The following is a 13,995-nucleotide window of genomic DNA, read 5'->3' as shown; positions in this document are numbered from 1 at the left end:
CATACGCACACTCTTCTCTCCCTCCCTCTTCTCTTTCACACACACACACATTCTCCTCTCTCTCTCCCTCCCCTCCCCCCTCATACACACACACATACACACACTCTTCTCTCTCCCTCCCTCTTCTCTTCTCCTTCACATACACACATTCTCCCCTGCTTTCTCTCCCCTGCCTCTCCCTCCCTCCCTCCCTCCCTCCCTCCCTCTCTTCTCTTCTCTCTCACACACACATTCTCCTCCCTCTCTCTCCCCTCCCTCTTCTCCCTTCTCCCCCTCCCATCTCTCACACACACGTGCATACACAATATTTTTACATTTATTTGATTACTTATTTGTGTGTGGAAGGGGTGAGGTTGTCCTCAGTGCACTAATGGAGGTCACAGGAAAACCTGTGGAGGTTGGTTCTCTCCTCCCAGGTAGATCCTGGAACTCAAACTCCGGTCTTCAGTCTTGGCAGCAAGCCCCTTTTACTCACTGAGCCACACCACCTGTCAGAGAGGCAACTTCTCCTCCTCCCTAGACTCGGGTCTGGCTGCAGGAGAAAGCAAGCAGATGCCACCCTCAGTCCGTACCCTCTCTTGCCTTACTGCACCTTCTGCGGAGGTGTTTGTTGTTCGTTTGGTTTGGTTTGCAGACTGAAGGCAGAAAAATACTGGCTTAGTTCAGAAGGTCTGAGGCCTCACCTTGGGGGTCCAAAGGCCTGTGAGGCAGAGCCGGATCAGGCTACAGACTTCTACCATGGGGGGTCAAAGGCGGCTTGCTATGGAACCTGGCTGTCCTCAGGGCAGGGAGAAGCCTAGATTGCCGTGAATGTCTTGAGCTTCCTTCCACGTGAGCGTAAGCCACGGCACGAGAGACAAAGGTCAGATGCCAGGACCATCTTTCTGACATCATTTCTTTATGACACTTGAACAGACTGCCTGGAGGTCAGAATAGGTTCCAGTGAGCACACTTCTTAAAAAAGATGTGTCTCGGTGTCTGCTACCTCCTGTCACTGGGGGAAAATTGAGGACCTGGGGTCAGAGGGACTTATCAGGGCCCAGTGTTCCTTTTTCTGGCTTGTGACCTCATTCATATTATTTCACATTCCTGGGCCTCCACTTCCTTTTATGAAACTGACTCGGAAAGCTGACACCACTCCACAGTGTTGCTGGGAGACTTAATGACAGGGTATCACGGAAGCCCTGCCCATGGCTCAACATAGTATAGATACTCCGTGAATCCCATTTCCTGCCTCCAGCCTAAGGAAGTCTGGCCTCCCTGTGCTGTCTGGAGACACATTGTCCCTTCAGTCTCCACAGAAGAGCAGGCACTGTCTCCATCAAGGGTCTGTGGAGAAGGGTCTTTGCCCATGGATACAACACCAATCCTCACCAGGGGCTTGGTGTTTTCCTAAAAGACCAGGGAGAGCTTCCCCAGCCTTCTCCTCCCAGCAGGACTAAAGGCTTCTCCCTTCCATCCTCAGCCTTCACCCAGACCTGACAGCCCAGCTGAGCCACCCAGATCTCTCCACTCTCTCTTCTCCTACACTCTGTTCCAGGCAATGGGATCTGGGCTCAGAGGATGTAGCCCCAGAACAGAGGCAATAAGCCAGAGTATATGGATACTGCTACTGTAATGGGCCCTGGGGGATACTGGGAACTGTGAGCAAGCACAGAGGACTGGATCAAGGAAAACAGCGAAGGCAGAGTTACTTTTAATCTTGAGAAAATCAAAGGGGACTTCTTGAAGCCAGCATCTTTCCCTCTAGGTGACTTGTGTGCCCTTTAGAAGGAGGTGTCAGCTTCAAAGGGAGAAAGTACAACTTTACAGAGGGACAGAGATGGACTTAGTTGGTCATCTTGAAGGCTAAACTGCCCAGTTAGACAGAAAGGAATGTTCAGTGTGTGTGGTAAGGATAGAAGCCAGGAACAAGGTCTCACAACAAGCTGTGACGGGACACAGCCTAGGATACCAGAACAAGAGCTGGTTAAGGAGTCAGGGACATATGAGGTCCAGTCCAGCCCCAATGCTTACTGCCCATCCACCAGGCTACCAAGCAAGTTGTTCATCTCTACAACAGCAGGGTCCTCATCTCTAAGATGAGAAGGACAAACCCTAACCACCTATGGTGGTGAGTACTGACTCAGACACACGGACGAGTGTGCCTTGCATAGTGTCAGCCAAATACAGCAGTCCCACAATTGAAAACAATTATTAAACATATGTTCTGTACTAGGTAGCCCAAAATACCCTACTGTCCCAGCCCCACTTCTGCCCTTCCCAGTCCTCCCCATCCCATGGGATAAAGCAGAAAAGTGAGCTATTCTGGGGCCACAGCACTCTGCACACTCAAGAATGGATGAGTACACACTCAAGGAAGTAGTGGTGGCACAAGCCTTTAATCCTAGCACTTGGGAAGCAGAGGTAGGTAGATCTCTGTGAGTTCGAGGCCATCCTGGTCTACACAGTGAGTTCCAGGACAGCCAGGGCTACACAAAGAAATTTCTTTGTGTAGCCTGAAAACCCTGTATCAAAATGTGTGTGTGTGTGTGTGTGTGTGTGTGTGTGTGTGTGTGTGTGTGTGTGTGTGATCATTCAAGGAGAAAAAGTAAAAGAAACATAGAGGTAAGTGTCAGAATGGTGACCTCCTCAGAACCGGATGCCACCAAGACATACTGAACTCAAGACCACAAGGCATTTGTGAAGAGGAAAGTGATTCTTTATTGAAGGGGCAAACACACAAAGGTCAGTTGCGTCGTGCACCTCCACACTCAAAAGGAAGCAGAGAGAGCTGCAATAGGGAGAACAGGCCGAGCCCAGGAAAGGGAAGCACAGAGACCCTCTTCAGGTCACTCTCTGAAGGCACGGACTGGAGTCTGCTTTTCCATCTCTGGCCAGTGCCTCTTTCAGCCCAGGGAGAGCAGGGATGCCAAGGGTCTTTTCTCCTACACCAGATACTTAGATTTCTCTCTTACGGGAAGAAACCACCTTTCCATCGACTGATTCCTCCACACTAATGTGGAAATTGCTGCTGCTGCTGCTGCTGCCGCCGCCGCCGCCACCTCCCAGGGAGGCTGCAGAAACAAAAGACAGGCTTCTGCATGGGGGACTTCCAAAACCAGGCTTAGGCCCTGGGAAAATGGACAGCACCCCTGCAAAAAGCCACTGGCCAGTCCCTCTGGAGCTGCCAGGAGGTCTGGTGAATTGCTAAGCAGAGGTGAGAGCTGGTAACCTCAGGAACGCCCAGCAGTGCATGTTACAGGGGATTTTAAGCAGAAGTTACAGTGTGTGTTGTATCACACCCGCATGATGGTGAGACCAGGTAGAAAGGCAACCCCTGGTCAAAGCCTGCTCAGCCTGGAATGTTCTTAGGAACCTTCTCATCTCGGTCCCACCCAGAGTCCTTGGGGCAGGAGGTTATCCTGGAGCAGGCATACGCCAACTTATTGGGACATCTGTCTCTTCCTCCTTCCTCCCCAAGGAGAGTAGAATGGTGTTGCCAATACTCAGCTCCCACCCACACCGAAGGGTATTACCCTCTCTCACCTTCCCTGACACCAATGCCAGCCATCCTGAAAGAGAAGGGACACTGGATGTTAGCCAAGGAAGGAAGCTCCAGTCTCCCTAAGGGAGCCCTCTCCGGAGACTCACACCACATGTGACTTTTCTAAGGGCTAGGGTATCCTGGGGGTCAGTCCCTCAGGCCTGGCATCCCAAACAGACAGACTGGGAGCTGTAGTCCTGTCATGTCTGTCATTTACAGGCGAAGCACAGGTCCAGGGAGTGGAGCAATGCACCGGAAGTAACAACCGAACACCAGAACAGAGACTCCAGGCTCCTTAGGTCTCTTCCCACTCAATAAATCACATCTTGGGATAGCCTGATTTCCTCTTCTGATGGCCTTGAACCCCAGCCCATCCATCCCCCCTCCTTTCTCTCCCTGCACCTGTACACCTACTTAGCATCCTGGCCCTCAAGCAGGCTGCGGTAGGTGGCGATCTCCTGCTCCAGCCGTGTCTTGATGTCCAGCAGCATGTTGTACTCCTGGTTCTGAGCTTCCATCTCGCAGCGGAGCTCGCTCAGCTGGGCCTCCAGGCTGCTGATGAGCCCCTGGATCTGCTGCAGCTGTGTGGCGTAGCGGCACTCCACCTCTGCCAGAGAGTTCTCCAGCCCCGCTTTCTGGTGGGGCAAGAGAGCCATAGACCCATCAGGCTAAAAGGCGACCCACTGAAGGTAGAGGGGTAGGAAGGAGCGTCCGGAATGACAGGAGTGTGTGGGTAGGGGGTGAGGCTTTACCAGCCACGGAAGATGGGTACATGTGTCACCCAACAGGGCCAAAGTGACCATACCATGCTGAGCTGAGACTGCAGCTCGATCTCCAGCCCCTGCATGGTGCGTCTCAGGTCTGTGATCTCCGTCTTGCTGGTCTGGATCATTTCTGTATTGGAGGCTACCTCCTTGTTCAGCTCTTCAGTCTGCAAGTCACCCATGAGAAACATGAACCTCACGGGCCTCCTCAGAGGCCCATAGAATAGGGAGGAGTGGGAGGGCAGAGTGGGGGAGGGAGGCAAGTCAGACCCACCTTACTGAAGAACCAAGCCTCTGCATCCCGGCGGTTTTTCTCTGCAATGGCCTCATACTGTTCCCTCATCTCAGCCAGCACGTGGGTCAGGTCCACCCCAGGTGCTGCATCCATCTCCACGTTGACCTGGCCAGCCAGCTGACTGCTGAATTCTTTCATCTCCTGCAGGGCAGGGCGGGGAGGGGGCAGGCAGGTGGACCATTTAAAGACAAGTCTATAAAACAGACCTAAGAATCTGGAGTCCTGGAGCTAACCCTGACTGTCTCTAACTCACAGTGTGACCTTAACACCTCATATCACCCTATCCCTGTTCCCCACTGGGGCATGAGGACCCCTCAGCTCTGAAGATCTCACTTGTTCTGGGTCCTGTGAAACAAGGACCTTCAGATAATAAGCCCATGAAGCAAACCAATCTGCAGTTCACACCTAGCCTGGCCTTGGGTCCAGATTACCAGAGAATAGTGCCTCCATTTCCCCCAGGGCCCCTGGGGTACATTTCTGAACCACTAAGCCCTCAGCAGACTGAGACAAAAGACCTGCGGTCCTGCTCTTCTTCCTACCACCCTGCCCTGCTGTCACCTCCTCGTGGTTCTTCTTCAGGTAGGCCAGCTCCTCATTCAGTTGTTCAATCTGCATCTCCAGGTCGGTCCTGGCCAGGGTCAGCTCATCCAGCACCCGGCGCAGCCCATTGATGTCGGCCTCCACACTCTGGCGCAGGGCCAGCTCATTCTCATACCTGGGGAATGGAAAGGGGCCAAAGTCAGGAAAGATGAGGGGCCCGGGTTTCTGAGTCAGAGAGGAGAAAGGCTGGGTAGAGGGGGTGCCATAGACAGGGCTGTCGCCCTGGGAACACACTTGAGCCTGAAGTCATCCGCTGCCAGCCTGGCATTGTCAATCTCCAGGATGACACGCGAGTTGTCGATGGTGGCAGCCAGTATCTGCAGGAGACAGAGAGTTGTACCTAAGGGCTGCTGTTTTTTCTGTCCTCTGCCCAGGTCCCCCTTTGCCAACCACTCCCCAGCTTCACTTCCTGTGTGCTGCAGTTGTACTGACCCATGCTACCTCTCCTGTGACACCTTTAAGGCACAGAAAACTAAGGAGGCAGCATTGCCTGGGATTGCCTGTGGGACATGGCTAGCCAAGGCCACGCTGCAATGGCTACAGTTGGCTCTGTCCAGTAAGAGACACTATACCAGTGTCTTCTTGGGCACAGATCACAGTGGCTGCCTCCTGCATGCCTTGACAGAGCTCTTCATCTCCAAAACACTGCAATCATTGAGATCTTGGAAGGCAGCTAAGGAAAGCATTTACAACTAAGGAAAACAGTTCTACTCAGTAAAAGGGAAAGTGAGGGGGCGGCATAGCCTGTTTTAAGTTCCCTGCTCCTCTAAGATCCAACAATGCTTTCAGCAATAAAGATATCCTTGAGAGTTGAAGCAGCAACCGGTTCTGGCACTTAGGACTCGTGAGGCTGCGCCTGAACAGCATGCAGGATAAAAGTAAAAGCAATTGTTTACAAAAATCCCTGTAAGTGTTAGTGGGGCGGGGAGAAGGAGTTGTTCTCTTTTGTTGCCCCCATCTGCAGTCCCATGTATCCAAATCAGATTCCCAAGACCACTCCCTCCCGCAGCATCAAGTAGAACAGATGCGTTCCCACGTGTGCCTTGAAAGCAGGCGGATCCCAGGCCACACAGCAGGAAACGGCTTCTCCTAGCGGTAGTGTTGATGTTACAGATGTGTATGTGTGCAGCATCCCAGCTGCCTGTTCCCCCTCTGTCTGACATAGGAGAACTTACTTTGTCCCGGATCTCTTCTATGGTCTTAAAGTAGTGGCTGTAGTCTCGCTCTGGACTGGCTGGGCTCTGCTTCTGGTACCAGTCTCGGATCTTCACCTCCAGCTCTGTGTTAGCCTGCTCCAGGGCACGTACTTTGTCCAGGTAGGATGCCAGGCGGTCATTGAGGTTCTGCATGGTGATCTTCTCATTGCCAGAAAGGAGACCTCCATCGCCACCACCAAAGTCACCAAAGCCACCACCAAAACCCCCACTGAAGGCTCCACCAAAACCGCTACCAGCACCACCACCAAAACCACAACTCATAGCGCCACCATATCCCCCTCCTGCCCCCGAGGAGACAAACCTAGCAGAAGAAGCAGAGATACTTCGGCTCCCACCTCCCCCATAGAGACTCCCTCCACCGAAGCTGCCTCCGCCAGCACGGAGGGAAGCCCCGCGGGTAGAGCCACCTCCAAAAGAGGAAGAAGTTTGCAAGAATGTGGTAGCCATGGTCAGGCAGCCTGTGCCTTCCTGTCCTTTTCAAGCAGGAGAGACTCTAGCAGAAGCTCCTGAGCTGGGCTGAAACTAGACTTCAGTGCTGTCGCCCCTGGCCTGGGATTCCTTATATACCCTTAGGAGGGGGTGGGGGCCTCGCCTCCTCCCCCTGAGTGGAGCCAACTCCTCTGCCTTCCAGACAAACACAGCTGCCTGCACACCTCCACAAGGCTCACTTGTGGGGAAGTTTTCTTTTCTTTTTTTTTTTTTTCCTTAATGCAACAAAAGAGATGATTCAGAATTAATGGGGTTTTGCTCTAGGCCACATTTTAACACTTGGATTACAGGTTCATTTCTTCTCCAGGAAGAAGAGAGCCCCAAAAGCAAATCCTCAGCATAGCACAGCTCCCAAGGTTCTCTCGTGTCCCACCCTGTTAGAGCAGCCGGGTCAGCTCTGTCCCCCCACAGCTAGCATGTGAGCCTCACCCTGAGGTAGACAGCTCCCTGTTCTCAGTTTCTCCCATCGCTGCTCTGTACTCCCTGCTCAAAGGCCCTGTGCATGAGCCATCAAGACATGGAAGTCCCTAGGAATGAGAACGCAGGTGACCACAGGGCAGCCTGAGGCTAGGGTCTCGAGTCAACCTCCCACTAAGGTGACCAGAAAAGCCAGTCCCCGTCCCTCTTTCCCATCCCTGATGCCTGGGAATGTTCTCTCCTCTCTCCCTTCCACCACTCCAGTCTCAGAAGCCCCTCCTGCCTCTTCAGTTCCCCCCAACTCATGGTCCTGGCTAGTTGACAAAAGCCCAGAAGGTTCAGGTTGACAGGAGTCTGATTGATAATCCTGTCACCTGCCAACTGCACATGTCACTGAACCTCTGCTTGCTCCCAAGACGCGTTGGGGCAAACCCCTGCAGATAAGACTCAGGCAAGTTCCAGAAAGCCCCCGCCTTCTCCAGCAAGAGACATGTCCCTGCTTAGCAGGGCCAGATTAACCCCCATTTGCCTTGTCAACTGCTGCCAACTGGGGAGGGGCTGAGTTAGAGGCTCTGCGTGCCTAAGTGCTGGGAGGAAGGCGGGGGCAGGGGGGCTGGCAAGCAGGTGGAAGGCATCAGAGCTCAGAAGCCAAGGAATGAGTCCCATGGAATACCGAGGCCGAAAAGGACAGGCGCACACTCAGGAGGACCCTCCGCCACCGGTTCAATAGCGCTATTTCTCTAAGGCGATGGCACTGTGGGTGGTGCCGCTCCTCATGGGGACTGCAATACAGGAAGGTGAATAGGGGTCTGGCCCGCCTTGGGCCTGTGTTTAAACCCCATTTCTATCAATGACCCCTGTGAAACCCATGTCGCTTTTTAAGGCTTAGCTTCTTTGTGATATAGGACACTTTTATGGGACGTGCTAAGACTCAAGATTCCCATCCTGCCGCCCCCCCCCACATCCCCAAGTCATCTGTCGGAGGGGAGTGATGGCGGCGAGTCTGACACCTGAACCTCCTGAGAACCCTCCTCGGACATGGAGCGTTCTCAGGCTCGGCCGCTCCAGCTAGCCATCAGATGACCCTTCTTTTGGCTGTAACAGGATAATCCTCTACTTCTGCCCCAGACTTTCAGGACTGACAAAGTACTTTTGTATTCACAATCCCCTCTAATCCCATGACACAATGCACAACTGTGGCCCGAGTTTCAGAAGGGACAAAATTAAGGCTCAAAGGGATGCCGCTGTGAGCACAGGACCGCCCACCTGAAGAGGGGATTACCAGGATCATGTCAGCCCTTTGATAACCCCACTCCCACCCACCCACCCAAGCAAGATACAGAAAATTTTCCTGTTATCTGAACTGGGTTAAAAGAGCTACAGGCCTCAGGTAGAGGGCTCCCCAGCAGCTTCACAGCAAGCCAGGCATCCTGGGGCTGGCCCCAGACAGTATAGTATTGTCTTATGGGTGGGAGGATATTGTCTTTTCCTTCCATAGAAAAATAATCAAACCAAGATCAGTCAGAGCTCATTAAAACCTCTGCAGACATGGCGGCCCCAGCAATTAACACAGAGAACAATTAATCTTCCATCACCCCCGGGGTGAGGGAGAACTGGACTCCAGCCAGCCTCTCTTCTGCGCCCTTACACCCCGCTAGCAGCCCTTGGGGAGACTTTCCTTACACTCTCTGGCCCAAGTCAGGAGTGACACCTGCCTTCTTCTCTGGCCTAATTCAAAAGAAAGTCTCTAATCTTGAGGCTGGAGAGATGGCTCAGTCAATAGAGTATTCCCCACGCAAGTATGAAGATCTGAGGCAGGATCCCCAGTCCCCATGTAAGAGCCAGGTACGGTGCTAAAGGTTTATCCCCCCAGCACAGGGTTATAAACCCAGGGGGTGGGAGAAGGAGAAGCAGATCACTGAAGCTCACTGGCCAGCCAGTCCAGCTCAGTCAGTGAGCTCCTGTCTCAGAGAACCACCCTCTCTCAAATACCAAGATGGAAAGAGATTGGAGAACAACTGTGGCCTTCACATGCTTGCACACATGAAAGGAAGGAAAGAAGAAATGAAGGGAGGGAGAGAGGCCCTTATCTCAGTCCCAACAGCTACTGTAAGCACATATCTGGGTAAGGTTTGGAGCGTCTTCATCAGCAGTCTGGACAGATAGGTGCCTATTTCTGGTCTTTGCCCACAGTAGCCAAACAGGGGTCTCTGGAACAGGGCCTCCCTCCTTGAGATGAGGTCACGCTGCCCACTGGGGTCTATCTCGGAGGCCTCTCTGAGCGTGGATCATGGTTCAAAATGGTTTGTCAGGGCCCGGCACCATAGTGAGCACATTAGCTCTCATCCCTACCTTCCCTGCCCTCTAGGTCAGTTCCAGAGCTAGAGTATTCAGCCTCTAGCCTTAGAGTCCCGACTTTCCATTTCTACCAGGTGTATGGCTCTGTACAATGGTTTAGCCTCTTTCTGAGCTTCCATCTATGCCGGGGAAATGGAAACAGCTCCATACCTAGACGTGACTGATGCATAAACAGAGCAAGGCGACTGATGGGAAATGTGTTGCAAACTGGGATAGCCTTGATGATACCCACGATGGGAAGACCCAGCTCCGCTATCAGCCCCAGAGCTCCCCATAAACAGCTCTGGGGCTGAAAGAGCAAAGCCTTTCCATCCTGCACACACAAAGAAAGGCTTCGTCCCACACCTCAAGCTGCATCCTCCTGTGCTGGTGACCCAGTCACCTGCCACACCTGTGTGGGCCTGCACCCCGCCCCACAGTCACATTCCAGGGTCCCCTGGGGCACAGGGAGGGTTTCTGTTTTGACAAGAGAAGCTTTCATAGGCAGGGACAAGGATCTCGGGGCAATCTGAGGCCGGGGTGCGGCCTGGCCTCTGCCACCCGTTCCAAAACCTCCTGCGATCTTACGTGATGGAAGGAGACTGAGGGTATTGTAAGGCAGAGAAGGAGGCCACGGGGGTGGGCAGAAAGGGGGAGAGCAGGGCTCTGGGACCACACTTTTATAATCAGTCTTATGATTTGGAAAAAGCTAAGGTACGGAGACCCATGGGGGAAAGAAAGAAATAGTGCCTTGTTCAGGCACGGGCAACCAACATTCAACTGTTTCCCTAAAAGGCCTCAGATGGGGTACTGAGTAAGACAAGGGTCTTTCACTTGTTGTTGCCCCCCCCTCCCCACAGGCCCCTGCCCACTGTCCTGAGAGCCGGCACCCTGCAACCAAGGCCTTGTTTCATGGGTCCCTTGTTTACCCTGAATTGGCCTCAGCTCTTGGCAACTCAACTGTAAACCACAAGGTCACCATACCTACCCAGGGGCAGAGCTAAACCAGGAAGCTACAGTTTTGTTCCTTTGTGAGCTCAGGGCGGGATCCAGACAAGGCAGGTTGGGGACCCAGGTGGGAGGTCTAGGTCACAGCCCAGACCCATATTCCAGGCTCTGGACCCAGGTAGGAGTTGGTGAGTGTTAAGGGGCTTATGTGGGGCTGCTGCGTAAGGAAATGTGTTGGTATCTGCCCACAGACATACAGCAGCAAGGATACCCTCCCCAGCCTTGCTTTAAACAGTGTCTAAACCCCAAAGTCTCAGTGTGGGTTAAGTAATGTGTCAGAACAAAACACCTCGGGAGATCCCTATCCTGAGCCATCACATGGAACAAGGCTAGGAGAAATGATGTTAGCGCTAAGAGACTACCTGGCTCAGAGTGGCGGAGAACTGGACCGCTTTCATGCTAGCTCTGATTGTATTGCATCGCCTGCGTGTGGCCTCAACCAGAGGTTTAGCTTCTCTGAGCTCACTTCCTGCTGTATAAAGCACAACTCATCCTACCTCTGGGGTTGTTTCTATTAACTGACCATAGTAGGTGTTCATTCTGCATTCATTTCTTGCACACATCCCAATCCAAGGGAGCACAGTAGAAAGAAAACTAAGCCTGAGCCTGTTTCAATCGCGCTTGTGAGGCTGGAGTGAGGAGTCTGGCAGCAGAGTCACTTACTGCACAACCATGAGGACCTGAGTTCGGACGCCCAGCACCCACCTGGAAAGCTGATGGGGGCTTCAAGATGATTTTGTGGGTAAAGGCATGTGCCACCGAACCTGACAACCTGAGTTAGGTCCCTAGAACACATGTGGGTGGAAAGAGAGAGCTGACTCCTAACCTTCACATCCACACAGCGGCATGCTTGTGTGTGCACACCTACGCACGCTACGTAAATAAGAAAGCAGGTGCAGCATTGCACATCTGCAATCTCAACCCAAGACAGCTAATGTTAACCTCTGGTCACACACACACAGACACACACACATACACACACACACACACCTCACTTTTGCCATGTATTGTAGCAGTGACATATGCACTGACCACGGGGCCTCTCTAAGCCCTACTCTACCTCTCTTAAATGGAGGCGAGACTGCTGTAAAGAGCAGGTTAGATACAAACCTGCACAAATGGGAATTACCATCCCCATAGCAGTGTGCTCTTGTCCCCACTTCCTATCGTGGGACAAGGTGGACGTGGTCTAGATAAAACAAGGGGCTAAGACACAACCCATCACTCCATGGGCTGCAATAAACAAAGCATCATTCTGCCCCCCGGAGAATAGTTTTATTGACAAGTCATGCCCCTCCCCAGGAGAGCCTCACTGACAGCAGGGCCAGAGCCCAGGATGGGCTCAGATGGCCTTGGGGGTGGGCAGGTTGTTGTAGTGGGCTTCCTGTCCCTCAAGCAGGCTCCGGTAAGTGGCAATCTCCTGCTCCAGCCTCGACTTGATGTCCATGAGCTGCTGATACTCGAGGTTCTGGCGCTCGGTGTCAGCGCGCACATCGCTCAACTGGGCTTCGATGCTGCTGATCACGCCCTGGATCTGTGCCAGCTGGGCTCCGTAGCGGGCCTCTGTCTCCGCCAGCGTGCCTTCCAGGGCAGCTTTCTGAGGGGAGGGAAAAGGGCCATGAGTCAGCAGAGGCAGGTTCCTGAACACAGGTACTGTCACCAGCCGAGCTACGCGAGGTTGAAAGGGCACAAGTGTGTGGCCCGTAGGGTGGAGACACGTACCATGCTGAGTTGGGACTGCAGCTCAATCTCGAGACCCTGGAGGGTGCGTCGAAGGTCGGTGACTTCCGTCTTGCTCGCCTGGAGCTGCTCAGTGTGGACAGCGACCTCCTTGGTCAGCTCCTCAGTCTGTAACAGGACAGGTCAAGGAAAAAATAAGCAACAAGACCTATCATTGCGTGGGGGAGTCAGGGTCTCTTTTCTCACCAACCCTACAGGACACCGCCATCCTCTGCATACCCGAGTGATGAACAAGGCTTCAGCATCCTTCCGGTTCTTCTCAGCCATGACCTCATATTGACTTCTCATGTCACTCAGGATCTTGGCTAGGTCGACGCCTGGAGCTGAATCCACCTCCACACTGACCTGGCCACCCACCTGGCTCCTCAGGGCACTAATTTCCTGTAAAGACACCATAGAAGTGGGCATGTCAAGACCTAAACATGCTGGAGCTGGACCAGGTCACTCCCCCAGGCCCTGAGCCAGAGAGGGTTTGTTTTGGAGGTGCCGATCTAGGAGCCAACACTGGAGAGTAATGTGATGGTCATCACGCCCGGCTGGGACTGTGAGACGAATGGTCACAAGCCAGGACCATACTGATGATGTAAGAAATGAGGTCATGGTCAGTGAGTCCAAGATAATGATGTCTCTCAGCTCTAGGACATGGTAGACAGAAGGCCCCGCTCGACCCACCTCCTCATGGTTCTTCTTCAGGTAGGCCAGTTCCTCCTTCAGGCCCTCAATCTGCATCTCCAGGTCAGTCCTGGCCAGGGTCAGCTCATCCAGCACCCGGCGCAGGCCATTGATGTCAGCCTCCACACTCAGACGCAAGGCCTGCTCGGTCTCAAACCTTTCGAAGGAAATAATTACAGTCAGACTAGTGCTAGCTCTGTGTCTCCGTCAACTTCCCCAACGTTTAGGAGTCTGTGGGGGTTTGCTTCAATCCAACTCAAGTCCACTGCACTGAGCACTATAAAGGCCTGGGGTTGCTCCTAACCCACCACCGTGGCTTCTGAAGCTCCCAAAGCAGAGATACTTACTTGGTTCGGAAGTCATCTGCAGCCAGACGGGCATTATCAATCTGCAGGACAATCTTGGAATTGTCAATAGTGGCACCAAGAATCTGGAAGGGAGGAGGCCGGAAGTTGGCACTAGTTTGACAAACCAGTGTTACCTATCCACTTTCTTCCCAGAGAAGGAGGGAGGAATGAATGAATGAATGGGTCCCACTCTCTAAACACTACCCTCCAGCCTGTTCTCTGGGAGGCTGGTCCACAGCCCCTGAGCACACACTGAGTAAGAGATTGGGTGAAGGGAGTCAGGCAAAGAGGCAAATCCAGAAAGACATGTCTAAGGCTTATGCAGGTAAAACTCGAAGTGGTCTGAAAGGGACCTATAAACCTGAAGCCGTGAAGCCTTGAGAATCGCTTATCCCGCAGGGCGGGGGTGGCACACACCTTTACTTTAATCCCAGCACTTGGGAGGCAGAGGCAGGAGGATTGCTGTGAGTTCGAGGCCAGCCTGGTTTACAGAGCTAGCTCCAGGACAGCCAGGGCTATACAGAAAAACCCTGTCTCAAAAGAAGGAGGAGGAGGAAGAGGAGGAGGAGGAGGAGGAGGAGGA

The 13,995-nt window shown here is 53.1% G+C and overlaps 2 protein-coding genes across 3 annotated transcripts in view; both read right to left on the bottom strand.

Annotated features, from left to right (window-relative positions):
* Nucleotides 1-2,940: 2,940 nt before the first annotated feature.
* Krt15 (keratin 15) lies at nt 2,941-6,849 on the bottom strand. 2 transcript variants are annotated; one of them, XM_005368214.2, is made up of 8 exons: nt 6,361-6,849; nt 5,420-5,502; nt 5,144-5,300; nt 4,565-4,726; nt 4,332-4,457; nt 3,941-4,161; nt 3,529-3,554; nt 2,941-3,056 (listed from the first exon to the last, which is right to left on the bottom strand). In XM_005368214.2, exons 1-8 carry the CDS (start codon nt 6,847-6,849, stop codon nt 2,941-2,943), a joined length of 1,380 nt encoding a protein of 459 aa, XP_005368271.1. The 2 variants fall into 2 exon arrangements, with proteins under 2 accessions (XP_005368271.1, XP_013209604.1); XM_013354150.1 differs by having other exon boundaries at nt 2,941-3,044.
* A 5,074-nt stretch (nt 6,850-11,923) lies between these two features.
* Krt19 (keratin 19) overlaps nt 11,924-13,995 on the bottom strand; it is a 4,756-nt gene continuing 2,684 nt past the window's right edge. The window contains exons 2-6 of the mRNA XM_005368213.3: nt 13,413-13,495; nt 13,066-13,222; nt 12,613-12,774; nt 12,376-12,501; nt 11,924-12,250 (exon numbers count right to left, since the gene is read on the bottom strand). Of these exons, the coding sequence (XP_005368270.1) occupies nt 11,996-12,250; nt 12,376-12,501; nt 12,613-12,774; nt 13,066-13,222; nt 13,413-13,495 (783 nt within the window). The 3' untranslated portion in view covers nt 11,924-11,995. The remainder of the gene's footprint in view (nt 12,251-12,375; nt 12,502-12,612; nt 12,775-13,065; nt 13,223-13,412; nt 13,496-13,995) is intronic.

Source organism: Microtus ochrogaster, unplaced genomic scaffold, assembly GCF_000317375.1.
Source record: "Microtus ochrogaster isolate Prairie Vole_2 unplaced genomic scaffold, MicOch1.0 UNK31, whole genome shotgun sequence".
Lineage (NCBI taxonomy): Eukaryota > Metazoa > Chordata > Mammalia > Rodentia > Cricetidae > Microtus > Microtus ochrogaster.
Note: the sequence above shows the minus strand (reverse complement) of the source record. Positions and strands in the feature narration are given on the sequence as shown.

Coding starts and splice junctions, on each gene's coding strand:
- Krt15 (XM_005368214.2), bottom strand. CDS start 6,849: ATGGCTACCACATTCTTGCAAACTTCTTCCTCTTTTGGAGGTGGCTCT. Junction 5,503..6,360: donor TAGAAGAGATCCGGGACAAA/GTAAGTTCTCCT, acceptor TGTCTCCTGCAG/ATACTGGCTGCCACCATCGA. Junction 4,458..4,564: donor AGGCTTGGTTCTTCAGTAAG/GTGGGTCTGACT, acceptor GGTGACTTGCAG/ACTGAAGAGCTGAACAAGGA.